The sequence below is a fragment of the Mauremys mutica genome, chromosome 3 (genome assembly GCF_020497125.1).
Source record: "Mauremys mutica isolate MM-2020 ecotype Southern chromosome 3, ASM2049712v1, whole genome shotgun sequence".
Classification (NCBI taxonomy): Eukaryota; Metazoa; Chordata; order Testudines; family Geoemydidae; genus Mauremys; species Mauremys mutica.
Genome location: NC_059074.1, coordinates 208,538,681 through 208,566,500, shown reverse-complemented (window position 1 = coordinate 208,566,500; position 27,820 = coordinate 208,538,681). Strand labels below are relative to the sequence as shown.

Genomic DNA, 27,820 nt, shown 5'->3' with positions numbered 1-27,820 from the left:
CTCAGCACCCTCAAGCGGCGCCCGCCGCCGCTCCCCCCCCCGCACGGCCCAGCCCTGGACCCCCCGGGCTGCACAGCAGGGGGGGGCGGGGGCTCTGCGCGGGGCCACAGGCGCTGGCTGGAAGCCCGGGTCCCTCGGCCTCCCCCGGGCAGCCCGGCCGGGGCCGCCCCGCCGCGCAGCGGACACGGGGCTCCGCTGCGGCCCCACAGCCCGGGGCGGGGGGTATCGCCCGAGCCCCGCCCCCAAGGCGCCGAAGGCTCCTTGCAAAGTCCCCCCGAGCGGCCACGGCGTCACTTCCGGCCGAGCGGCCAGTAGCAAACGCTTCCGGATCCGGAGGGGGGGAGGCCGGCTCGCGGCCGCCGCGCGCGCCAGGGTCCGGTCGGGTCACGCGCCGCAGCGACGCTCCCCGCCCCCAAGCGCGCGCTGCACATCCCGGCCGGCAGCTGAGTGCGCCCCCCCCCCCCCGGGACCTTGTGCAGCGCTGAGCACAGCCGGGGCCTGCGGCCGCCGCAATCTCCACTTCAGCCCCCTCCCCCGGCCCCTTTCCCGAGCGGGGGCCCGGGAGTCTCCCCCGGGGATAAGCGGCGCAGGGCGGGGCGGGAAGCGCAGCCCCGTGACGGGTTAGGGGCGCCGCGGCGGGGCCCCGCCCCCCCCGAAACTCGCCCCCTGAGAGGCGCCCCGCCCCCCCCCCCGCGAGCTCGGCGGGGAGGAGCTCGCCGCGGGCATGGCCGGGGCGCTGCGGGGCGGGGCCGGGCTCGCTACTGGCCGGGTCCCGGGCCCGTGAGCCAGGCGGCGGACACGGGCTGCGGGCATGGGGCGGCCCTGGCTCCCCCTGGCCTCCGGGGCCAGGCAGGAGGCGCTGACGGGCTAGAGACACGCGCCAGGCTCTGCCCTGAGGAGACCGACCGGCCTCCATCGCGGCGGGAGACGGACGGGCCCGTGGGCTCGCGGGGGACCCTCCTGAGCGGACGATAACCCCGCGCCTGGGTTATCCGGGAGAGATGCCAGGCCGCGCTGGGTGGCTTGTTTGAGTCCAGCCGCGTAGGTGGGGGCCGGGGTAGAGGAGACGCGGTGTGCTGGGCTGCAAGCCACGCTGCCCCCAAGCTCGGGCTGCAAGTTGCTCGTGGCTAATGGGACGATGTACACTTTTGTGGTACGAGATGAAAACAGCAGCATCTATGCTGAAGTGTCCAAAATACTCCTGGCCACCGGACAATGGAAGAGGCTGAAAAGAGACAACCCCAGATTTAACCTGATGCTGGGGGAGAGGAACAGACTGCCCTTTGGGAGACTGGGTAAGAGAGACTCCAGCACTGCCAGGACAAGGCCAATGAACAACACCGCAAACACCGCAGCTGGTTTTTTATCAATGTTCAATGCAACATGCTAAGGCTTGTTTGTGTGGAGTGGGCCAGAACCTGTGGTTTTTACTGTTTCATCAATAGTGTGAAGTAATTTGTTTCCATTACAGGATGTTGTCTGTTTGTGGGGATGTGCGTTTAGATGCTTTTGCGTACTGGGAAATGTAAACTACTATGTGACTAGTGTGTGCTGCAGAGTGTAGATTTGGGTGTTGTCTGCTGCGACAAGGGAGGGACTTGGCCATTGGCATGGCAGCAGCAGTAGCAGAGGGTTTGCCTTCGGGAGGTACAACAGCATAGGTGAAGCTATATTATGGTGATGGCTTTTATTTTTAAAGTTAGCCTTTGTAAAAAGATAGCATTTTTATTATCTAAAGATTAATTTACCCAATTGTAGAAATTAGTCATTTGGGGCTGTATTAACATTTCTGGTTACATGTTGCATTAAACATTTTAGTTTTTATGGTTCTGTTCCATTATAATGTGGAATCTTAGAGGAAATCTGTTTATAGCAGTATCTTATATTAGAAACCAGGAACAAAGGAATGCTTAGAATCAGAGATCTCAGCAACATGATGCTATATTATGAGATATCTGCAATTTTCAGCTGGAGACCAGGAGTTTTATTCTTTCAGACACTATTTTAAATTGAAATATGGTAATGTTTATGAATTCAAATTGCTATTTGAAATATTGCCTAGTCTGATATGGAAAGCAAGGCCAACTGGTTCTTACAAAATGTAACCTCCCTTTCTTGAATGATTTCACGCCCCCCTAGCCCCCAAAGTGTGAAAGGGTGGAGACACTCACTCTGCTTTTATCTTTAATCCCCACATGTTCCCTTCTCCAGGAAGCCCTCTGACCCTTAAAGAAATAGCTAACACTTCCTGATCTTGAGGTGTTTCTCACCTTTTTGAACTTCCGCGATGGGTTCGTTTGGTGAGAACTTCCTCACCCTTTTCTGAAATCTTGAGGGTGGGGTTGGGATCAGGATTGACTCAAGCATGGCTAAAGGGGGGAAAAAACTTAACATAACATGTAACTGTTTGTATGACAAACCTGTGCCCATAGTTTTATCATTCAGCTACCCATATGATCACAAGTTTTCTCACGGGAGAAAATGAGTTCTGCTTAGTTGTGGGCGAAAAGTAATTTAATAATAGTACCGTGGTCTCAAAATGGGATATGCAATGTGTTTTGTTGAGGATTAATTTTTTTATATATATCCTAATGTAAAAACGGTGAGTCATTTGTGAAGGGGGACACTGGGAAGTTCTTTAAGTGGTACTAAGATGTGATTTGATCAGTTTTTAGATCCTCTTATAATTTAGATTTGGGCAGATTGTTATATGAAAGTTTGTCCCTTTGTCATTCCTATTTGAGTTAATTTATGATTCTACATGAATTTATTTTGAAATTAGCCCAGTGAACAGAGAGATGACTCATTGAAAAACTTCTGTGTGGAATTTGGCACGGTTGTCTGCTTCTCTTCAGGAGATGGTCAGAATTGAATTAAGCCAGCCATGATGTATTCAGATACAAGTATCTTGCTCTCAAAACGTCTGGTTCATCCAGGGCTGCCCTCTGTGTTTGCTAACAGCACTAGAAGAATGCTGCAACACTCTGCAGAAAACCCTGCCTGGGATCAAAGAGAACAAAGGGATTGACTCAGTGAAGACAGGGCTGTGTAAGCATTGGGGAAATGGAAAGAATCGAACTTCTCACTTTGGTGTGAACCAAAGAAATAAAGGTTCTTTAACACTTCTCATTCAGCACTGACCATTCAGAGTCTATCAGCTGATGTGGAACTCAGCGGTGTGCCTGTGGAAAACTTCCTATACTTTTTCTTGGGCGGGCGACAGATCTGTGCTTGCTTTGTTCAGTGCCCAGGCTCACTTACTCCATCCATTAATGTGAGAGGCAGGAAAAGAAACATCATGGAAATTGGCCTGGGAACATAATAGCTCTGTGACAGGCTCCCCCTTGGCCCCCAAGTCCATGTTGTTTTGGCTTTGCAGGTCTAGAAATGGACATGCTAAGGGAGGGAGGTGGTGGGGCCTGTGGGAGGGCTGCTCCTCACTCCCTCAAGCTCACACCCACTGGGAGGTTTAGGGTTTCTTTTGTTTATTGAAAGCGGATTGTTTGATTTACCCATCCTCAGTGGTGACCCAAACTGTGGTAAGCTGCACTGCTACTCTGTAAGCTGGTGCAGCACATCTACAGTAGGTGCAAATAGATAAGCTTTAAAGCCATTTACAAAATTCTCATAGGAGATTTACCAACCCAGGTACAAAATGTATGCATCCACCCGTTACCATGAGGGCTTGTGGCAAGGTCACAATTAATTACAGTTACTGGCCAATTGCAGTCTAAACTCCCCCTGAGCTGATGTGGCAGTTAAAATTGTGCTGGACTGATCCTACAGAGTTATTGGTAACACAAGTTTAAAAAAAAATGTTTTACCAAACTAGAATCTGTAACCTGATGGTGTCCCATTTTAAAAAGAAATGGGGACTGATCTGTGATGTTTGATATTGGGAGTCATACACCTGGTAGGACATATGACCATGTTTCATTAATATGTATCCACCAGCACAAAGCCCCCAAAATGACAATTTTAGATACAGGAGGGGGAGAGGGATTTTTACAAATTTGAAGAAAATGTTGAAATTGCCAGAATTGTTGAAGAAGTCAACTTTGATTGCATAGCAATAGAATTATGAGCTAGGAGAACACAACAAAACTGAGGCAGTGTGTAGGCTACTGCCAAACTCACCTGGTGGATGGTTTATTTTTAACCAGTTTGTCTCACTTGCTGTGTTTTTCCTCAGAGTTCAGTTGTTAATGTAGTGCTCACAGCAAGTCATTCTTTTATTCTTGCCAGCCACATTTCTATAGGAGCTATTTGTTTTGCAGTCTTATGGCCAGACCGCTCCTCTCCCTGTGCCACCACTCCCATTCTCTCCCCCACTCACCCCCCAGAAAACTAAAGGGAGCAAACTTCACAAGCCTCTTGCAGATTTCCGGTAGACTAGAGTTCATCACCTCTCCCTCTCTAGATCCCAGGGGATCTTCTGAAGATAACAGGGGCATCTGCATTGAGGTCCTTTGCATCTGCACCAGCTCATGGCCTCCCTTCCCCTCTCTTACAGCCTTGCATTTTTGCCAGGGACCCATGCTACTGCCCCTAGAACTTCCTTCCCCTCCTGAAGGGGGTCATTCCTTAGCATAGAGGGAGTGTTCCACTGAAAAGTAATCATTACCTACATGGAGAGAAGATATCTGATAGTAGAGGGCTCTTTAATATAGCAGGCAAAGGCAGAAACTAGCCAAAATCAGAGTGGAAATGAGGCACAAATTAGTAAGTGATGGTAATTAACCATGGTACAATTTACCAAGGCAAGTGGTAGATTTTCAGTTATCTGGAGTCTTGAAATTAATATTGGCCTGTTTACAAATATGCTGTAGCTCCACCACAAGTCATCGAGCTGGATGCAGGAATCAGTGGGTGGAAGTCTCTGGCCTGTGTTAAGCGAGAAGTCAGACTGGATGATCTCAGAGGTCCCTTCTGGCCTTAAAACTATGGGGGAGAGGGAGGGAAATGATGGCAGACCTAGGCTGCATTCACTGTTGTACGGGATCCCTGGGGAGGTTGAAGAATGATGAGAACAGATGCGGTGTCATTGCTGATCCTGAGGAGATCCTTCTCCTGGGGAGAGCAGTGTTCAGAAGTTGAGAGATCTGCATGTGCTTGGTGAGAAGGATCTGCCCCATTGCAATGAAATATGTTTCCTGGCTGCCTTCAGGAGGATTATTCTGAACTGGAATCTCTCTCTCTCATTTCAGTAAATCGGGACAGCTCCCTAATCCTGTAATAAGAATGTGGGGCTACATTCCTGAAATAGCTCCCGCGTCTGTTCCCTGACAGTAGGACTGATTCCCCTTGCCATGACATTCCCTCCAGAATTTTGCTGTGTATTTTCCTGTCCCCCTGCCCCCCCCCACTGTTTTGTCTGTATCTGTTCTTTTAACTGAAGGATCTTAAAGTGCATATGTACAAATTTAATGGCGAAAAAGAACACTAGAATAACCTCGTCTAGTAGTAACACAATAACGTGCATAATGGATTCCTCTTTCTTTAAATGAAAGTACAGTAATAAGATTAGAACATAATTTCCAGTTCTTCCAACAGTAGCGCCTATTGAATGACCATCCGACAGCCAATATCCCCAGCATTCACTTTTCTTTTTCTGTTGTTTTTTGCTTCAGGGAAACTGGTTAGTAAAGATTAAAAATCTACTCGCGTATGTCAGTCACTCATTGGTTTTTTGGGTGGCATTAGAACAACTAGAGCGTGGTTTTCAACCTTTGGCCTGCAGACCCCTGGGGATCTGCAGACAGTCTCTAATATTTCCAAAGGGATCCACACCTCCACTGGAAGTTTTTCAGGGGCCTGCAAATTAAAAAACATTGAAAACCACGGAATTAGAGTAACCAGTAAACCAGTATCTCCCTTTCTTATTTTGCGAGTGCTGTGTGAGTTTGTCTAGTTCCCATGCATGGAACTAACGTGCGTCTTATACTCTTCCTTTTAAAGCACGTCCAGCTGGAGTGTGCCTCAGGGTTTTCATTGAATTACCTACCCACCCCTGTCCCTTCCCAACCTCCGCTCGTCCGTCCAGCTGGTTTGGGTGCCATTTCTGTTCAGGACGGTCTCCGTGGAGCAACTAAGGGTGCACTTAGGGGCAAACCCTTATCCCAGTCTGGTCGGGTGTGCTGTGTGGGTGGAACACACACACACACACACCATGGAGCCAGTTTGGATTCTGGTCCAGTCCAATGGCTACTAGCACAGGGTTGGGTTGGGGGAAGATGGACGTGTCTGTGTGCAGCCAATCCTGTGCCGCTGCTCTCAGCCCCTGCGCTCTGTTATAGGGAGCTCAGGCAGAGCAGGACACTGCCAATGGGTGCCCTGCTGTCTGTCTGGCCACACAAAATCAAACCCTTGCCCCTTCTGTGTGTAGCCCATGATTCTTCCTTTTTCTGAATCAGATAGAAAAGATGCCAGTGTCTTCAGTGAAGGGAGCCTCTCTTCAGCTGTACCTACTGTGAGTAGGGCACTCCTTGAGTCACGTGACAGGGCAGCAATGGGGAAAGGGATGGCTTCTCCTGAATCTGGGCATTTTCATATTTCAGCTTTGTCCTGAGCTCTCAGGCTGGCTCTCCTGCTGTTAGTCACCCCTTTACTTCTGGCCAAGAAAATTAAAACAAGGTTGCCTAGCCAATAAATGAAAGATTCTGCACATTTCTTAGAAGTAATCATTTGAGTTTAATTGTCAAGACACACAAGGTAGAGCTGTTGCATTATTTCTTGAGTTCAAATGCTCACGAGGTGTCCCCCCGCCATCTGTGCCTGGGAGGAGGGGGGCGGGTAATGCTTACAGACACTTGTCTAGCTGGTGAACCTCAGGGGACAAAGGATTTTTAGGCATTCTAAGCAAATAACACATCGCTACTCTCTGTTGTAAGGACAAGATGGGGTCACGGTGGGGGGAGGTTTGGTTCGTTACAGATATTTAGGTAATAGACCTATTTGTGGAATACCAAGTATGTACGAGTGACAACCAGCACTAGAATATGGAAGTGTATAAGGCATATCTGACTTACCACCGCAAATAGTAAAACCTAACTTAGGCTTGACCATTCTAAGTAAGGTGCACCTCATGATGCAACCTGGGCCCAGTATCAACATCATGTGGTTGTCTGGGGTACTGTATAACAGAGAAGTCTAATTTTTCTCTTTTTTCCCAGGATTCCTTAGCAATCTGTTCCCCCACCCCCCTCTTTTTTTTTTTAATTGAAAAGTTTGTTCCTTAACTCTCTCTTTCCTCTTGTAGGTCATGAACCTGGACTTGTGCAGCTGGTAAATTACTACAGAGGAGCTGACAAGCTTTGTCGCAAAGCTTCCTTAGTGAAGTAAGGATTCCATTGAAACCTTTCAGCATGTTTGCAGAAATGTTCTTTCTAATGCAACTAAATATTAAGTGTGTTTTGTATGATGCTTGAGAAAAAGCACCAAAATTTGCCTTTAAAGGCCTGCTGTTCAGGGACCCTTCGGCAGTCTTCAGAAGCTGCATCTGCTTTTTTTCTTCACAATCATTTCTGTGCCCAAATAGCATTTCAGTTTCTAGATACTGGACCTGATTTTCATGAGCAAGCAGCATTTGTATCTGTAATTCTGTTATTTGTGCTTGCAAATGGTGTTGCATGTCAAGTTGGGAACGCAAGAGAAGCAGATGTTGTTTCCTAAAATTTGGACCTAAAGAAACAACCACTACAATGTTATCTGTTTCTCCTGGTAGATATATTTTTAAAACTTGCTTCCAATCTGCTATTTCTGTTGTTCATTTTTATAGAGACTTGCAGTACTAATGTGCCTCTAGCTAACCAGATTCTTTGGTCAAGTGAATGCCAGGAGACATCTTTTTCAAAAGAGACTACTCAGAGACAGAATTTCATCATAATCAGCCGTGCCAATGTCTCCTGCAAGGAGTGGTGCTTGTGCTTCCGTTTGTTAAAGAGATGGAATATTGAGTTGGTTTAGGACTGAACTCTGCTTCAGTTACAGCATGTTCATTTCAAAGCTCCTGGTCTGCTCAAACTGTTTAAGGCTTCACTGTCCTACAATAAGAGACAGGCTGCAGGGCCTACATTGACTTACATAATGTGGAGTATCGTTCTGTAGCCCGCCCATCATAATCGTTTGTATACAATGGTGCACCTTGGGCCTGCGTGGCTTACGTTTGTTAAAAAATCCCTTCTAGAAATCCCAGGCCCTTCTATGTAGATAGGATGTAAACAATCACCCAGTGCCAGAGAGCAGATTACTTAAGACCATTCATTGAGATTCACAAAATTATTTCTATATAGCTTGTGCTTTGTGGTCAGTGTCTGTCTTTTTTAAAGCTGTAGGTGACTTTCCCTCTTACTCCCAAGAGTCACCAGTACTTCTAATTGCTTAAAAATCCCCTGTGACTCTGAACAAAACCATTTTGACAAAGGACCTGATCCAAAGCCCACTAAAGTCAATGGGAAATTTCTGTGGGTTGGGATTGGATATATAGCTCCCACTGGGAGGAAATTACTGTCCTGAATAGCCTAGTTCACCATTCTGATCACCTCATCTTTCCTGATCAAGTTCCATTGCGCAGCAATTTTTGCAGGGGCTTGTGTGTTAGGACACAAGATTCCCAATGAAAAGTCTTTGTTGGTTTCTCAGAAAGATTTGTGGATAATGTGCAATATCTAGCTATATGGAGCCATTTTTTATTTATTATTTCAGAATATTTGACTCCAGTTCATGATAAAAGGCAAATATATTAAAGACAAAATAGAAAGATCTAGATCAGTGATTTATAACAGCGTTTATTTAGAAAGATGAGTGCTCAAAAACATCTTTAGGAGAGAGAGGAATTTACACAAATCTGTCTTATAGTATTACAATATTTGCTGTTTTTTAAAAAATATTTTGTCCTACTGTTTTTTCTTCTAGCAGCTTTAAACAGAGACTGTTTTCAGCAAGTTAATAGAAATATATACAGTACAGTATTATTATTGTTGAATATGCATTAACCATATTCGCTACCAGGAAAAAGGCTCATGTTAATGATAACTTGCATTTAATAAGTATAAATTATTTTGGGAGCTGGCATGTTCTAGGATTAGCAAGGCTAATGGGCTGGTTTATCTTCTTCAACTAGGCTAATCAAGACGAGCCCTGAGTTATCAGAATCCTGCACATGGTTCCCAGAATCATATATGATTTATCCAACTAACCTAAAGACTCCAGTGGCTCCCGTGCAGAATGGAATTCGCCATCTTATAAACAACTCCAGGACGGATGAAAGGGAAGTGTTCCTGGCCTCATACAACAAGAGAAAGGAGAGTGGGGAGGGGAACGTGTGGATAGCCAAATCCTCGGCCGGTGCCAAAGGTTTGTTTCCTGCTGAGATGCTCCAACTCTTTTCTGTTCTTGTTGTTTGATTTTTTGTTGTTTTTAAAAAAAAAAGGATGATTATTTTCCCTCCATCGTGTCTAGCCAGGGTTGCAATATGCCTGTTTAATAGCAGTGTGTGCTCCGGGCTGCGGGCCTTTACATAAGTACCACAAAGAACTCTGTTCTCTGCACCGTCTGGGGCATTTTATGGTCTCCTCTCTGCTCCTAGGGAACCGTCAGCACGGATTAAAAGTACAAACCTGCACATTCTGTCTGATATTTTGGGGGTGAATAAATGACCAGCAATGACCCATAAACACCCAGTACTGCTCCCCGGCAGAGCTCTTTGTGTGGGGAAGACCCCAGCAAGAGACAAGGCACAGGAGGTGTGTCCTGTTCAAAGCCAGTGCAATGTGGGGTTCAGGCAGAGAGCCTGAGCGGGGATGAGGGAATGTGGGGGGCAGGAAGAGAGTGGTGGGGGTGGAAATGTGTGGGGGAAGAGCGTGGGAGTAGGAGGGTGCAGGGAAATATGAGTGGCAGGGAAGATAACGGTTACGGAGAGGACAGATGATCATAGAGGCAGGTGGAGGACAGGAGACTGGGGAGAATGTGAGTGTTGTATTGCTCTCTCTCAGCCCAGTGATGCGGAAGGAGAGGAATCCACTGGTAGCTTCCCATTCCAGAGGATTTGGGAGGATAATGGAGCAGGGGGGTTTGCCCCCCAAGCAGCTGCTGGGGAGACACCTGCATTCCTGGCTGAACAGGGAGTTAAGGCAGCTCTCTCCCCACCGGCTCGTGATGTCTGGGTGCTCATGGCTGGCAATAGGGGATGCTGGAGACCAGGCCAAAGGGAGGCAAGAACAGAAACACCAATAGTGCATGATAAACACCTTTTGTTAATTGGGCTTGTGGAAGAATTCTGTTTGGTAGTTAAAGAACCTGAGGAAAAACAGTAGAAGCCACAATGCACAAATTTTAAACAAGACTCAACCACACACCCAATCCGGATTCTTAAGTACATAGATGTCCCAAGATCTAAATGTGTATTTACAACTGTAACTCTTATGGCTGAAACTCTTCCTTTGTCTTGAAGCCTAGACATCTCTGGGTACCGAGAGGAACATCTTTATTAGCCAGAGAGGTTTTTACCTCCATATTCTCAAGCATGGTCATAATGCCAAATCTGCTGCACTAAGAGACCCAGTAACATATGTCATTACATATATTTTGGAATAGTTCAAAAATCCTTTTAAAAAATAATTTCCATTGATCATGTCTGTGAAACTTGCTTTATTTTACCTTTGCTTTTTTCATGTTAGGTGAAGGAATTCTTATTTCTTCAGAGGCTACTGAACTTCTGAACTTTATAGATGATCAAGGACAAGTGCATGTGATTCAGAAATACCTTGAAAAGCCGATGCTATTAGAGCCAGGCCATCGCAAGTTTGATATTAGGTAACGTTTTCTATTGATACTTAGATTGCCTGTCAATTCTTATTCAAAAAGATTAGAGAAAATGCATCAGGGTGAGTGAAGTGTTGTTAATCTGATTACGTGCATATGCAGTCTTAAAAAAAAACCCAAACCCTATTTAGTGTTCTTCTAATTTTCAGAAGCTGGGTTCTAGTGGACCACCAATATAATATCTACCTCTACAGAGAAGGTGTTCTGCGGACCTCTTCAGAACCATACAATAGTGCTAATTTCCAAGACAAAACCTGCCATTTGACCAATCACTGCATACAGAAGGAATATTCTAAAAACTATGGGAAGTATGAAGAAGGGAACGAAATGTTCTTTGAGGAGTTCAATCAGTATCTGATGAGTTCTTTGAACATTACACTGGAAAGTAGCCTGTTATTGCAGATCAAACAAATAATAAGGTAAGTTGTTGATCATTATTTGTATCAGAGGGGAGCCGTGTTAGTCTGGATCTGTAAAAGCAGCAAAGAGTCCTGTGGCACCTTATAGACTAACAGACGTTTTGGAGCATGAGCTTTCGTGGGTGAATACCCACTTCGGATGCATATAGTGGAAATTTCCAGGGTCAGGTATATATATGCAAGCAAGAAGCAGGCTAGAGATAACGAGGCTAGTTCAATCAGGGAGGAGGAGGCCCTCTTCTAGCAGCTGAAGTGTGAAAACCAAGGGAGGAGCAATCATTATTTGTGTTACAATAACACCCATTGACACCAACCAGAACTGGGGACCCATTGTGGTAGGGACTGTACATGCACACAGTAAGGGACAGACCGTGCCCCAAAGATCTCACAGTCTAAACAGACGAGACAGACAAAAGTATCGTTCTCTCCATGTTACAGACAAGGAACTGAGGCTCAGAGATGTTAAGTGACTTGGCCAAGGTCACATAGGAAGTGTGGGGCACTTGTCTAATCTAGGGACTTTCCACAAGGTGAATGGAGCTATTCTTGTTTCTTATTCAACTTTGTAAATATGTGTACATATCTGAATAAGATGGGTAAGCCAAAATTCACCAAAGTTTCCACTAATTTCAGGTGCCTTACTGATTTAGGTGCATGCATGAGACAAGTGGGGCCTGATTTTCAGAGGTGCTAAGCATTCACAACTCAAACAGATATCATCAGGAGCTACGGGTGGAGATGATACAAAGAACTAACAAAGAGTTGCTTTGTTTACTCAGTGCTCCATCCTGTGTACTGAATGAAGCAGGGTCCTGTGGGAAAAATTTGATCATGTTAATTAGACTATCTTGTAGAATCCTAGAAGATTAGGGTTGGAAGAGACCTCAGGAGGTATGTAGTCCAACCCCCTGCTCAAAGCAGGACCAACCCCAACTAAATCGTCCCAGCCAGGGCTTTGTCAAGCCTGACCTTAAAAACCTGCAAGGATGGAGATTCCACCACCTCTCTAGGGAACCCATTCCAGTGCTTCACCACCCTTCTAGTGAAATAGTTTCCTAATATCCAACCTAGACCTCCCCCACTGCAACTTGAGACCATTGCTCCTTGTTCTGTCATCTGCCACCACTGAACAGCTTTGGAACCCCCTTTCAGGTAGTTGAAGGCTGCTATCAAATCCCCCCTCACTCTTCTCTTCTGCAGATTAAACAATCCCAGTTCCCTCAGCCTCTCCTCATAAGTCATGTGCTCCAGCCCCCTAATCATTTTCATTGCCCTCCACTGGATTCTCTCCCTCCATATCCTTTCTGTAATAGGGAGCCCCAAACTTCTCTCAATTTGCTGGCATTGCTCCTACTAATGCAGCCCAATATGCCATTAGCCGTCTTGGCAACAAGGGCATACTGTCGACTCATATCCAGCTTCTCATCCACTGTAATCCCCAGGTCCTTTTCTGCAGAACTGCTGCTTAGCCAGACGGCCCCCCACCTGTAGTGGTGCATGGGATTCTTCCTCCCTAAGTGCAGGACTCTGCACTTGTCCTTGTTGAACCTCAGCAGATTTATTTTAGCCCAATCCTCCAATTTGTCTAGACCACTCTGGACCCTATCCCTACCCTCCAGCGTATCTGCCTCTACCCACAGCTTAGTGTCATCCGCGAACTTGCTGAGGGTGCAATTCATCCCATCATCCAGATCATTAATGAAGATGTTGAACAAAACCAGCCCCAGGACAGATCCCTGGGGTACTCCGCTTGATACTGGCTGCCAACTTGACATCGAGCCGTTGATCACTACCTGTTGAGCCCAATGATCTAGTTAGCTTTCTATCCATCTTATAGTCCATTCATCCAATCCATACTCTTTTAACTTGCTGGCAAGAATACTGTGGGAGACCCTATCAAAAGCTTTGCTAAAGTCAAGGTACATCATGTCCACCACTTTCCCCATATCCACAGAGCCAGTTACCTCGTCATAGACGACAATCGGGTTGATCAGGCATGACTTGCCCTTGGTGAATCCATGTTGACTGTTCCTGATCATATGCAAAGGAGGGCTGAATGAGGGTTGCATGGGCAACCTTAATATTGGCATTTCCTAACTTTTAAGGGTTTCACATTACAAACTGAGTGTCCTTTTGACTAGTTTTTTAAATGGATGTAATATTGGCTTATTGGTGGATTCCCCTGGTTAGATCATTGCTGCTCCCAGGTTATTCCATAATTTGCTCAAGATATGGTTTCTTGCCCCTTTCTCTGGAAAAGCTGGTCCTGGGCTGAATAGACCCAATTCCTAAGCCTGCATGTTCTCAGAGGAACAAAGATACAACAGAAGGATTGGGATGAGGTCTAGCCAGGAACGAAAGTCATTCCAGCTGGAAGCAGAAGGCTGTACTGTGATCCCAGGCTTTTATATTGATTTTGTAATCTAAAATATTTCACTATTTAGAACGCTCCAGTAATGTGCCTAGGAATAAGGATGCAGGCTCATTATAACATCCTATTTAAACCCATTCCCTCAGAAATGATAGGAGCTATTTCAAGACATTCCTCTTGGTATGGTTTCCTGTTACAACAAGTTGGTTCCTGTTGTACAGCTGCTGAACCACGGCTTGACATTCCATCACGAGCTGACATTTCTGGACACCTGCTCAAGCAGATAATCAGCAGACCTCTTTCAAACTGCTGCATTTCTGTGGGCTGGTTCACCCTTCGCTCTGTTTCAGTGCTCTTAGACTGATTTGTGAAGCCACGTATTATGCTTGGGTTGGATTCAGTATGACTTGGCACTGAGGTGCAAGTCTGTAGCCCAGCAACTGGAGCAGGGTCTGCAGTGCTTTCTGCATTTGTTCCCTCCCATGGGGAGAGATGGACAGAGCTGGATCTCCCAACTTGTCTATGTGCTGTCCTTCCACATTGCTGCGCATGGGAATCCTAGGGAGCTGAAATCTTGGTAGGAGCTGTCCATATCTCTCGCACTCTCTCCTTTTATACACCAGATCCACCCCAATGCACTGCCATGAGAGCCTCCGCTGACTCTGGTACTAGCTGGCTGGAACTGGCTCTGCAGCAGTGAGGTACAGTAGAAAGGAATGAGGTAGATAACAGGCACTTTTCCCCCATCCTGACCCCTTTGTGCTGCTCAGGTGGCACAAAGGGGCTAGAATCTGGCCCTAACTTTCCTTGGTGGGGGAAGCTCTCAGTGGCACAAAGCTGTCATAGTCCGCTCCTGTGCCAGCTGCCCCTCCCTCCAGCATTGGGGTGGGCAGAGCATAGCTGTGCTCCTCCAGTTCTCAGTTGGGATGTGATCTCGTGTCCCTAGGCAGCTCTAACTAATTGTGGCTTGTGGATCAGGGAGCTGTAACTGGCCCCCTCATAGCTCCTTTCTTTCTGAACTGAGGGCATCGCTCTAGAGAGGCAATGGAGCCCGTGTGTGATATTGATCAGGCATGCTTCTCCCCCAGCTGATGCAGCTAGTCCTGGTCCTACAAAGCCCTGCTCAAAGGAGTAGTCTTGGAGAGCAGCCCAGTGGAAATCATTGGGACTCTCAGTTGGTAAGTTTTGGCTCCAGTTTTGTTGCACAGATTGGACCCTGCTTCCTTCAGACTTAATGCAAACTTTCATTAGATTGATGGCAATTTAACATAACCACCCTCATTGTTGGAGCCCCCTGGCCAGGGCCCCTGCATCACCTGACTTATACCACACTTACAAATATGCTTTTGCTTTGCCTCGATGAAAACCCAGACTGCTTATCGTGTGCACAATGTTTGTTTGTTTAGTTAATAAATCCAGGTGTGTGTTGTTTATGTATATGTACACATATACTGGGTAAGTACATATATTTGTATTCTCTACATTCGATAGTTTGTCAAAGCGCCCTGCGAGGTGAATAACAATCCTGCCTGTCTACTTGAAAGAGAAATTCTATTATAATGGAAAAAAGTTGTTTATTAGATCATTATTCTAATGATCTAGGGGGAGGGATAGCTCAGTGGTTTGAGCATTGGCCTGCTAAACCCAGGGTTGTGAGTTCAATCCTTGAGGGGGCCACTTAAGGATCTGGGGCAAAAATTGATCCTGCTAGTGAAGGCAGGGGGCTGGACTCAATGACCTTTCAAGGTCCCTTCCAGTTCTAGGAGATTGGTAGATCTCCAATTATTTATTTATTTATTTATCATACCCATGTTGCTGGGAGGTCACTCTTGCATGTCTAGTGTCCATAGTCGTTCTAAATGCAGATAACAAGAGAGCACTTCTCGGGCTCGTGATTGGTATTCTGTTGTTGTGCATCACTCTTTGAACAGATTTTGGCTTTATGCCATTCTGTGTTATTGGAGAACACAGAAAACATGTGTTGAGTGTCACAGGAACATGTCGAGCTGCTTCAGAGTTGTGTTAAAATCTTCTTTGTGCTCTTGTGCATTTCTTTCTTTCTCTAAAACCTGTGGCGTTATGAAGTGTCCCTGCCACAATCAGTCCTGGTCCAACTCTCAATAAAATCAGTGGTAAGGCTTCAATGGCATTTGGATCAGGCCTTTAGTTAGCGCAAACGGAGAGGTATTTTTGCATGAGTCAGATTTTTTTAGTATCTTTTTTATTTTTGGCTGGGCACAATAGCAAAAAGTAATAATAGTGTGAGGAACAAGTCTGTTCCTGATCACTGTTTCCATTTGCTTTTCCCACTGCACTGTACACTTCTGATCGTACACTGTGTCTGCTCCAGGAATCTAGAATTACTGCTCTTAAATGTTATGGCTGCTAAGTCAGATTCTGCATTTTTTTTCCTTTCGTAGAAGCTGCCTTATGTGTATAGAGCCTGCAATCAGCACCAAACACCTTCACTACCAGAGTTTCCAGCTCTTCGGCTTTGACTTCATGGTAGATGAGGAACTGAAGGTCTGGCTAATCGAAGTGAATGGGGCCCCCGCCTGTGCACAGTGAGCATCCTCTTCCTGTAATAAAAGGGTGGCTCCCGTGTATTGACAGCACAGCACACCTGGTCCCTCGTTGCTGTAGTTCTGAAGAAGGTGTTAGCTTTCCACCAAGCAGAGAGGAAAGTGATCGGTCCTGTAACTGAGACCAGAGACTTGCCTCCAACACATGGCCTGCTGCTCCCTAAGCTTGGCGGTCTAGGTGACCCTGCCTTGAATACACCCCAGAAGGAGGCCCCTTGCTGTTCTGTGGGGCTGGAGAAAGCTCCCCCTGGCTGTAATGCTGCAGTAGCTACAGCCAAATGGCACCCCAGAGTTTATGTTCTTACATTTTGTTGAATTATAGAATTGGAAGGGGTTTTTTGGACAATAGCTGAGGGTTTATATTCAAATAATACATGTGCTTTGGTTTCATTTCATAAAACCTTTCCGGGGGGGTTTTCACTGGTGTTTTTTTGTGTGAGAGAGAAATTGCTAAAACTTTGTGGTTGATAAGGAGAATCCAATGTTTGTTTAGAGGAAAAAAAAAACCTGAGAAACTTGGGTAAAAGGCACTTTTGGGTGACATTCTATTGTCCAAGTAATAGAACTACCCAAATATTAAGCAATATATTTTCATGAACAAATCAGCAGCCTCGATCAGTGGAACAGTGGAGAGGAACAGGTTTAACTTAATGTGGCATAGAGAATTCTATCACTTTACTCTGCTCCCACTGGTGCTTCTGGAGCTCCTGCCCATTCGCTGTTGTACGTGCAGCTGTATGCTCTTGACCTTCTGGTCCCAGTGCTCACAAACAAGTGTTGCATGCCAAGATCAGGAAAATCCAGTTGTAATCCTTCAAAAGAGTGTGTTGCTGATGCAGTGGGCCTGCAAATGCTAGCAGCTGCTCTGTAGGAATGTGGTTTTGAAGAGCAATCTAAAGAATATATGCTCTTCATACTTGAGACAAGAAAGTGTATTTCACCCCTACTCTGCCATACTATGAAAGAGATATAGGGGAGCCTAAACCCATGTAAAGGTGGGATTGGTTTCTTATTGGTTATAATAAATATCTCAAATAGACCTGGAAAGTAAATCCTTTGTGTAGAGCTGCCTCTCAGATGTTGAAGACAGATCCATGCTGCATCAATGCCTTTGCAAAGGTGTTCAAGAACCATTCACCCTAGTGAAAAGATGCCCCTGTAATGCCACCAACTAGATCTGCCAGGGGTTGGTTGAACTTGTGCATGTGAGTTTCTGGAAAGAAGTGTAAATATTTTGCATGTGAGGCATGTGGTGATAGAGAAGCAGATGTGTTGGGCTCCTGACTCCAGAGCTCTCCTTCAGAAACAGCCTGTGATAGGCTGCCCAGCTCTTTAGGTGGCTCCTGGCCGCTCTGGTGGTGATCCTGGAGGAAAGGTCACTGAGCCAGATGATAGCCCGTGGCTTTGGGAACGAATTCCCTGCCGCGGAGGTTCAGAGGCAGCTCAGGAAAGCACACTCTGATGAGAGCTAGGTGCCGATGAGCCTGTTTAGACTCAACCCAGAATCAGAGAGGTGTGTTACTCCCAGAGCAGGGGGAGAGAGGAGGTTGGGCTGACTAGGGCAGGGAGCTCTGGGGGAAACAAGTTCAGTTTATTCAGTGCATTCCGTCCATGCAGTCAGAGACTCTTTGGCAAGTTGGTGTCAAATTGGCTTAAATTAGAAGCCCTGTGATAAAACTCTAGTGGAGAGGGTGATCTGGGTTCAAACATGAACCTCCGGAGAATCTCTCTTGTCATTGCACCCAACTGCAGAACCCTTTCCAAGGAAGTTCATCTTTCCTCTCTAGTTTGAGAGGCTATATCCGGAAAGGAGCAGCACAGCTAGGGTTTGGCGGTCAGCCTTTTCACTTGCTAAGGGCTCCTGTTTCTGCAGAGAGCACTGCATAAGGCCCAGCCCCAGAGACAGGCTTATAGGAAACGATTCCTGAGAGCTAAGGAAATCAACACAAAGGTCCCCCAACTAGAGACGACACTGGGCATTCTGCATTAAAACAGAGAACTTGTATTAATATTGGAGCAAGAACCGATGCTATTCAGAAAAGGATGTAGGACGTAGAATTGACACAGAAGCCAAAAGAGTGAGAGAATGTATAGGTGTGGGGTGTGGAACCTTTAATTTAAAAAATGAAATACTTAACCAAAGGGATGTTTTGTGTTTTCATTTACAACTATCAAGATGGCTTAAAAGTGTGGAAGGTTCTCATCTTCTAGCATTCTTTAAAAACTGATCCCAGAGGGCTAAGGATCCATTAGAAATGAAAGCAAACACAGAATGCTTGCCAGAAATCCATCTAACACCATGGTTGTGAGAGAGAGACTCTCACTTTCATAAATTGTCAGATTTGATACAGAAATCATCTACTGAAAGCAGTGCAAGAGAGAATCTGGAAGCTGAAGGTATGCTGAGCCAGTTGCACAGGTGAAAAGACCTTGTTAATTCTGGTAAAGAAGGCCTTGGTAGGAAAAAACGTATCAGCCTCTGTTATCTCCAGACCCGTTACAGTACATCTTCAACAGAAATTGCCATATTTGTTTTAGGACAGTGACAGTCACCAGGGATGAAGAAAAAAATCTGCATCATTGAAACAGATGAATATTCCATCAACATGGCAGTTGTTCATCAGTCCTTGTATGCAATCTATAAGATCCAGGAATGTCACTCTGTCACCCTGAAGCCTGTTATCTTTGTGGAGTCAGTGTGAAACGATGGGCACTGCTACAAGCACGGATGATAGCTCTTTTTGTCCAGAATATAACCAGCTCAATTGTCACCAGATTTTGCAGTCTATCACTGTCCAATTTTTATGTTCTCAGACACTTTGTTTTTTTACACATGCGACTTTACGAATTACACCCATCCAGCAGCCCAGACTTTCAGCTACTAGTATTGTAACTAACTGACACTAGTTGTATTGATAGTGCCACAGCGTCCTATGTCAGTAAATATAGAAAAGTCTAGAGCTGTCTAACCTCAGCAGTCTTAGCTGTGTAGCTCATGTTAAGTTAAAATACCTTATCAAATATTGATGCTGTTCACTAGACTGAAGTTTGTCTGGTCATTCTGTCTCGCGTTACCCCACAGATAAGGCTTCTCCTCTCATCAGAAGGTAGGCCTACTTGAACAAAGTCCATTGTTGCTATGCCAGAGATTAATTTGTCCCCTTTTTTAAATTTATTTTGTAAAAACAGCAAAATGCTTCTCAGAATATCATCGTTTTTGAGTTTGATGCTTGGAGAAATTGTTTGTTTCATAAACTGTGTGTGAGAGAGAGAGAGAGAGAGAGAAATTACACTAGATTGATCATAGGTTGAATTGTTTTTTCCATTATTCTCTACCCCCTTTGGAATGAGCCTACCTTGATCTCTGTTGCTGGTGCTGATCATGTATGTTGATGAATACCAGCTTCATGAAACTTACTGTGACGAAGCACAACTAACTCTGCCAAACAGTTGAAATCCCTGTGCAGTGCCACACAAGCAAACCCCATTTGCTGTTCATCCTACTGCCCTGTTTCTTTGGAATACTGAGGCATCAAAATTACATGACTGGGATGGGGGGGTGAACCTGCAGTGGACTCTTCCACAAATGTGCTAGGTATCTTCTGCAGGACTGATGTGGTCCCTGAATTGGGGTTTACTTTTGGCAGCAGAGACTCCACCAAGTTGGCTTTACTCTTCTCTGCCCATTTGTATCAGATGAGGAGACCTGAAAGCACATGACATGGAGCTCTTTTTGCTAGGTTTTCTTACTACTGCAGAATTAGTGGAGTCTCCGTCTCTCATGATTTAGGGTGGAATTCTGCTCTCAGATAAACATGAGAGAGTCCCACTGGCTTCGATCGGAGCTGCACATCTGTGTCTAAGGTCAGGATTAATACCTACCATAGGAATGATTTGGCAGGAACATTTTCTATTATAAACAGGAGTAATTTAGTGTGCTACACAATAATTTGAGTCTCACGTAATTATGAAGATGAGAAGTTTTTTTCCCCAAAAAATGTCTTGTGCTTCAGTTTAATGTTTCAAGTTAAGTCTCTACTGCTTTTGTTCTATAATCTGTTTTGACAGTAAATAAATATAGAACTACCCACTAATGTGATCCTGTAGTCCATTGCAATAGCTACTAGAAGGCATGGATTTACGATTCCATCTTTGCCAGGTGGAGGGAGAAGTATAGTAAAAGGGATGAGCAGCCTCAAGGTGGTGAGAGAAGAAGCTAGACCGGAAAGGGGTATTTATATTAATGGCAAGACAGTATAAATGCTGCTGGGAAAACTTGAATGAGGGTAAAGAATGTTCAACGTGTTACTCTTTCCCTGTTAAAATACTTCATTCTGATTTTTCTCTTTTCTTCTAGGAAACTTTATGCAGAGCTTTGCCAAGGTATAGTGGATGTAGCCATCTCTAGTGTCTTTCCCCTCAGTGACATAGTGCAAAAGCAGAGCCAGCCAGCCATATTTATGAAGCTGTGATGACAACAAGACCATCTTAGCGACACACATGGGAGAGCTGCCATCTATCGATTCTGAGGGAAGGCCGTTCCATCATTGACTTTAGTATCATGCCAAAAAGGAGGAAAGAGACAACTTTTTGGAAATTCATGAGGAAAATATAAATAAAAGAAGGCATCCAAGGAGAGTCCAGGATGAGCCAAAGTTGTTCAGACAACTCTGCCTGTGTTTCACCAAACTTTGCTTTGGAAACAGCTCATGTGACTTTAATAACTGAAGCAAATCTCTCTGGGAGAACAGCAAAATAATGTTTAAAAAAACCCAGGGATACAATAATATTGTATTATCTCGTCCTTTTCTAAAAAGAAACCTTTTTCCTTTTTTTTTTTTTTTTTAAATAAGGCAATTTAATGAAGAGTACCATCGATGTGGGTTTCTTGGTTCATCACCTGCTGCAGTTTTAGTGCCTTAGCTCAGTCCCCAATAGGTAACTCCTTTTTGTTCCTGCTCCATTTGTGTGGAGGTGAAAAGCTGTCTTGTTTTGTGGGATATGTAAAAGAAGAAAAAATGAATTTTAAGTCTATTTTAAAATCAGCTAGCGAAACACCCAGGAACGATATGGCAAAGGTGGCACCACTGAGGGTACTGTATCTAGCGCGATGAAGTAGCCTAGGGGTTGAAGGAGGTTTTATTTACTTGTCTCCATTGTCTAATGAGATTTGAATCGGTTGCCCCTCAGTCTGGTGCAGTTGGAACCCCTAGAAAACAAATACTGAGCCCCTCTCCCGCTGATCTGCAGTTTTTAGGGAGTTCAGGTTGACACTCTTGTTGAGAACGTTGCTGTAACACAGTCTGACTTTCTTGGAAGGCTTCTTCAGAGGGGCATTCAAATGATCTTAGTTCAGCTCTTCTCTCAGCTTTTATGCTTTTAATACCTTCGTTTTTGTTAACCAAAAGAACGCCAAGGGGACCTTGGCAGCCTCTTTAAGAGCTGCTCATGTACATTTTTTTTAAACTCTTCATCTTATTTTAATGCATCTGAGGCTTGAAAATAAAAGCCTTTCCACCCAACCAGTTGTATCCCTTTCAACCCAACCAATTTTCTCTCTCGCCATTGGCCAAACATTGCATTTTTCAGCACTTACAGATCAGCATGGCCAAAACATGGCTGGGTTTTTTACCCCAAGCATCATCAGTCAGTAGAAATAGGTCACCTCTTGGGGAAAGCATTTGATGATCAGCTGGTGCTGCTGTAGAACAGCAGGGAAACGCTTGTTGCATATTGCGTTGTGTTATTGTGATAACCTTTTAGAAACGTGAATGTAGAAACTCACATTTTTTAAGTATAACTTAAATAGATATGTGAAATCCTGGGAACATTCTGCACATCATAAACAGACCCTTTAAGTTACAATTTTTAACCTAATAGGTTGGCTGTGTCTCTTGTAGAAAACAGTGGGGTCCCTAACAGCAAACTGGGTACTGTAGATTGTAAGTGTGTTCCGTATTGCAATGCAGTGTGTTGGGAATTTTCAGTAGGAATAGAGAGGTGGAATTTTAAATTTAATCTTAGTGTTTAAGAAGTAATAGTCTGTGTTTGCAAATGACTAATACTAACAAAATCCCCTTTTTTTAAGGAAACCAGTAAGATTTCTATAAGCTATTACGCATTTTCAGTACTGAGATGCTGCAGTTCTACGTGCATTACATGTTGCATCCTAGCATATTTTAGTTCTATGATTAGATTTTTTTGTCTACATATTTTAAAAGGTCAGTGAAATGATGCAGCTTCCTAACAAACAAGTGTGCATGACTGAATGAGAAGCAGAATCTGATACGGAAAGGCATGAGAGAATTGTTTAGAAGAAGGATTTATCTTGTGTGGTGCACACTCCACACAGGATACTGTTGTGGAACACTGACATCTGCACCTGGATCAAATCCAGCAAGAGTTCTGGCTCTGCTGGTCGGATCAGAGCTACGTTCTGTTGTCTCTGACAGTTGCTTTGGGTTGAGGATACTTACATTAATGACGGTGACCCAAGCAAAAGAAAAGTGGCTCCTGCTACAAAAAAACTACCAAAACAGCACCTTTAGGAGGTTCCAAGCTTCTGATTGGCCAAGTTTAATAAGCATTGAGTTAAGTAGTATAATTTTTCCCTCCAGTGAAATGTCTGAGCACTCTTACACACTTACCTCGACTTAGGGCTGAGATCTCCCATCTCTGAATTCAGGTTTCAGTGGTGGTTACCAGTGTAGAGCTCTGTGAATGAATGCACCTGTCACACTTTGCCAAGTCCGGTGTTCGTAAATCTTGGCTCTATAGCAAAGGGAGAGACGGAAGCATTTCTGTGAGGTGTACGGAGCTTTAAATCTCATTGCTAGGGCACACTGGGGGAGTTTCTGTTCAACACCTTAATTATTTTGATCCAGAACAGCTAGATTTGGGGAAGGACTCAGCCACTCATCTTAAAAGTTTGTCTATTTGAAAACTTTGGCCAGGTGGCTGTCAGATTGTCCCCCACGTCCCTTCTGCCAAAGGGCTTCATGCTCTTGCTGGCTTCATTTATTTACAGCAAGTAAATAACTTCAAAGCTCTTCACACCATTGCTGCTTTTCTGCACATCTCTGCAATCTAGCATTGAAGCTGCAGAGGTCGTTCCATTGGTGCGAGTTGAACATCATCTGTACATCAAGCCAGACTGCAGGTGAGACAGGAAACATCAGTAAAGATTCCTTGGCTGAATAGCATTCTTTCCTTATCAGCTGGCAAAGAACAGGCCTTATTCTAGGGCTGTGTCTACACTACCACGGTAAGTCAACCTATGCTATGCAACTCCAGCTACGTGAATAACGTAGCTGGAGTCGACGTATCTTGGGTGGAGTTACCGTGGGATCTACACTGCATCCCATCGACTTACCTTACTCTTCTAGTGGGGGGAGATAGAGTGCAGGGGTCAACTGGAGAGCGATCTGCAGTTGATTTGGCGGGTCTTTAATAGACCCGCTAAATCGATTGCCGGTGGGTTGATCTCAGCATCGATCCCTGCCATAGTGTAGACCTGCCCTAGGACTTGTATGGGGATGCCTGAGCTCACTGTCAAGAGTCCAGTTACCTTGCCTGGCAGAGGGGCAGTGTAAGGCCAGGAATTTTGTTTTTTCAGTGGGAGTAGCCAGGTGATTCGAGTTAGGTTTTCATGGCTGCAGAAAAAGAAGGAAAACAGATTTTAGAAATTAACTTGAAGTCTCCATTACTGTGGAGGCCAGGAAGCCCATGAGGGGCACAGACAGGGTTTGTACTGAAATGAACCCACAGAAAGCCTCAGTGGGGGATGTTGGATAATCCTAACCCGTGACTACAAGCCTAATAAAGCCACGGGCTCTATCATTAAAACATCAGTCAATATTTGAAATGTATGCCCCCTTTAGTGTAATCTGTCCAAATCCAGTGGCCAGCAGATTGCCACCATCACATAAGTGTGCTGCTGCTGTGCAGACGTCTCTTAAGCAATAAGTGTGAAATGGGCTCAGTGTTGTATATGAATATTTGTGAAAATTTGATGGCAGATGTAATGTGCATTTGAACTATCAAGTGGTTGAAATATTATATTCCAGAAGCTGACAAGGACGACTGCTCTAACTGTGTATACAGTGAGCTCACGTGTGTGTGTGGGGGGGGGGTAGAAGTTTCAAAAATGGATGTCTAAGTTAAGGTCCTATGTCCATGTAGAGGCACCTAAATAAGGGGCCTGATTTTTTTCAATGCAGCTGAGCTCCCAGCAGCTCTCACTGATTTCATGAAGAAGCAAAGAAAAGGCACAAGCCCAAATTTTAAAAAGTTCTTTTTAGGTCACCTTTTATTTCCATTTAACTGATCGCAGTAGTAGCTAGAGAGTGAAGTGCAAATTAAAAGCCATCTGGCTAGTACCAGTCAGTCAAATGAAAATCAAAGGTGACTTTAATTGAAAGTGATGACTTTTAAAAACTGGGCTTGCCCTCTGGTTTTTTCCTGATGTGTAGGAAATGGGCCTGAAACCTGTGGTGAGGCTTGGCTTTGTGCATGTTTTTACCTTCAGAAATAGCAGGAATGTCAGTTTGGTGTTGGAGGATGTGTATTGTGAGCTCTCATTCATTAACTCATTAATCGAAGAGGGAAGGTGGTGTGGACACAGGCTATGGCTACAGTAGGAAAAAGGTGGGGAGGTGGTAAGCCCATGTTAGATAAGCTGTGTTAAAATCCTAGTGCAGACAGAGCAAGTTGTAGCTTTACCACATGTTAGCTGGTCAAAGTAACCCCCTAGAATTTACCTGACCAGAATGTATTAAAACCACACCTGCTTTGCCTGCACTCAGATTTTAATGTTAGCTAACATGTTTCAACACTCATTTTTCCCGGTGAAGACAAGGGCTAACAGATGTCCTTTATAAAGAATGTTTATCCGACATGGAAGTAAAATTGGTATGCACTAAAAAAAGAGTTTAAACTAAAACACTCTCCCCTCTCAGCTTTTACTCTTGGCTCTTGTGATACCATCATCATTTGACTAGCTTGTTAGCCAGTTAAGACTGGGCTGGAATGTATAAAATAAATTGGGGAAGGGGGGATCTTAAAGGTCTTGGACGTTTTTTACATCATAAAGAAGTGAAGAAAAGGAACGAGCCCTGAGGCAGTTGACATTTTCTTCCTTTTCAGGTCACCATTAAGAATTAGTAAAGGTTCAGTAGCTGTGTTCCTATCGGGAACTTGTTTGTATAGGATACATACATAGAGGAGAACAGCTGCTTAGTGTGCATCCAGCTCGCTGGGGCAGTAGAACCCTTCTCCAAACATGCTCTTGTAAGCCTCTTGTTTGTGTGCTGTGCTCCTAGGGGAGACTGACAGAGCAAAGCCGCTGGCATAGTGTGAGAGGTCCATCATTCTGCAGTGACTCCAGGCAGCCTCCTCCCACCCTGGTTTGATGGTCCCTGGATGAGCCCTGTAATCATGGGACTATTGTCATTCAGGTGTGGGAAAGGCAGAGAGAGAGAGCGAGTTATTTGCTGTCAGGATGTGCAGCTTCACTGGGGTTCCCTACTGAGCAGCTAGGGAATGTCCTCTGTGCCCATTATTTTACCGTGTGGGGGAAAGCAGCACAGACACCCCACCCCACCCCCCCGTCAAGCTACCTGACGGAGCCATCCTAGTGCAGTTAGCTGGGATGAGATTGGGATCATCTTAATCCTTGACAGCCCCAGTGTTTATGGGAGAGATTAACTGAACAAACATAGCCCCCCCATCCCCCCCCATGAAGAACCACTCCCCCTTGTTATACAGTAATGGCCCAGTACTGCATTTACAGTGGCACTGTATGGCAGTGTTCTGGACCGTTTCTGTATCAGTCTGTAGTCCTGTCATTGATAGGTACTGGGTGATGACTAGCTCCTTAGTTTACGTTCTCACTGCACAGATTCCCTGGCTTGGAAAGATGACCTGTTGATATTATTTGATAGTATTGTCAAACTTCAGTCTATCAGCCCATCTCAGCGGGAACATTACCGTTGACATTGTCCTGTTTTCAAGTTTAGGCTCCTTAGATTTCTTGAGTCTGGGAGGAAATAAAAGTTGGAATGCTGCAACGTATGTTCCATGTAATGCCCTGCCACCCTAGAGCACCTGCTTGCTGCCTTTGGGACAAATTCTGCCACTGTAGAGCCACAGTTAACTCTGGACATCAGAATGGGGAGCCTCGCATTTACAGTAAAATCTGCACCAACCAGCTTCCTTTTGTTTTGAGCAACCAATTTAATGTAGTCACGTGTAGAGTTTCAGGTACAGATTTGTTTGACCTTGAGGTTGGTTATAATAGACTTCCAGTTGATGATCTCTTGCATTATCAATCAAAAGTCTGAAACTAAGGGGTTTCACTGTATTCCAAACTAACTGAATTCTGTGTAGTGATCTGATTATTCACACAATACCTGTTTAACTTTTCTCACCCTTTTTAAAGATGCTTTTCAAGTTGTCAAATTGCTGGCTTCTTCAAAGAAGCCATATTCTTCAAAATGCCTTTTCTCAGAATTCTACAAGGTTCATTAACTGACGACAATGCTGGGGGGAGGGGAGGAGGCATTTGTTACAGCAGAAGAGCAGTGTGTAACCAATTTCCCCATCCTTTATACCCTACTTATATTTGAAATATAAAATATTTTTCTGTCTTCCATGGTGGTAGTCATTGCCAAGAGAAGACAGCAGAAAGGTAACCGTGGTTTCTAAAATACTGGGTGCTCGCACTAAGGAAAATGTATTTTGTCCAATTACCAAACTGTCTTTCTGTAAGGGACTTGTTTTTGATTGAAGAGTTAGAACATTGTATACTTGTGTGTAATTTTAAGTTAAGATCATGAACTTTTTTAAAGAAATTGCAAAAATTACATTTTCTAATGTAAGTCCTATAAAGGTTTAATTGAAAAGGCCTTACTTGCTAATGAGCTCTTGAAAGGGGTGGGTGCTGCTTTTCAAGAAGATGCATACCATCCTGCAGAATGTGATGGGTGTCTAGTCTGATACATTGTATCCTTTTTTGTGTCAGTCATTGAGAAGGATTTTAGACATGAGCTCTCTGAATAAGGGCCTCATGGAACTGGATCCTGAAGTTTTTAGTTGGTCTGTGGCTTGTCTCATACGGGATAGGGGGAAATCCTGTTTTAAAATCCATTGTGATTATTGTGCTGCAACTGTAACGTGCTCCCAGTCCATTTCAGAGGCTGACCACAACAGCCAAACAATGATGAAAATGCTGATGCTGTCTTAAAAACCAGCTTTGTTAAGGAGGTCAGACTTCTGTATCGCATTGTAATCAAGACCCTTCAGGACTGCATGCGTGTGTATGGTCAATGCATTTCTTGTTCTCTGCTACGAGGAAAACACTGTGCAATAAGTAAGAGTTAATGTTTCATTATCAATGTCAGTAAAATAGTCTGTGGAAAACAATAACCTTGAAAGGATCTGAAATGATCACTGTAGCAAACATAAAGAGCTCCTGAAGTTACATCATATAGATCTTTAGTTTGTTTTTTCAAATTACTATCATGATGTGCGTGTATGTATGTCTCTCACAGGATTTGTGAGCCGTGCATGGTTCTCTGACATTTGTATTCAACTCTGTCCTGAATAACAATTAAAGAGAGAAAATCTTA

At 44.6% G+C, this 27,820-nt stretch overlaps 1 protein-coding gene across 2 annotated transcripts; it reads left to right on the top strand.

Annotated features, from left to right (window-relative positions):
- Positions 1 to 826: 826 nt before the first annotated feature.
- On the top strand, positions 827 to 27,820 carry TTL (tubulin tyrosine ligase). 2 transcript variants are annotated; one of them, XM_045010376.1, is made up of 7 exons: positions 827 to 1,295; positions 7,259 to 7,337; positions 9,122 to 9,354; positions 10,677 to 10,812; positions 10,971 to 11,240; positions 16,032 to 16,175; positions 20,551 to 27,820. In XM_045010376.1, the coding sequence occupies exons 1-7, from the start codon at positions 1,139 to 1,141 to the stop codon at positions 20,663 to 20,665; spliced, it is 1,134 nt and encodes a 377-aa protein (XP_044866311.1). In that variant the 5' UTR covers positions 827 to 1,138; the 3' UTR covers positions 20,666 to 27,820. The 2 variants fall into 2 exon arrangements, with proteins under 2 accessions (XP_044866311.1, XP_044866312.1); XM_045010377.1 differs by lacking the exon at positions 20,551 to 27,820 and adding an exon at positions 18,370 to 18,478.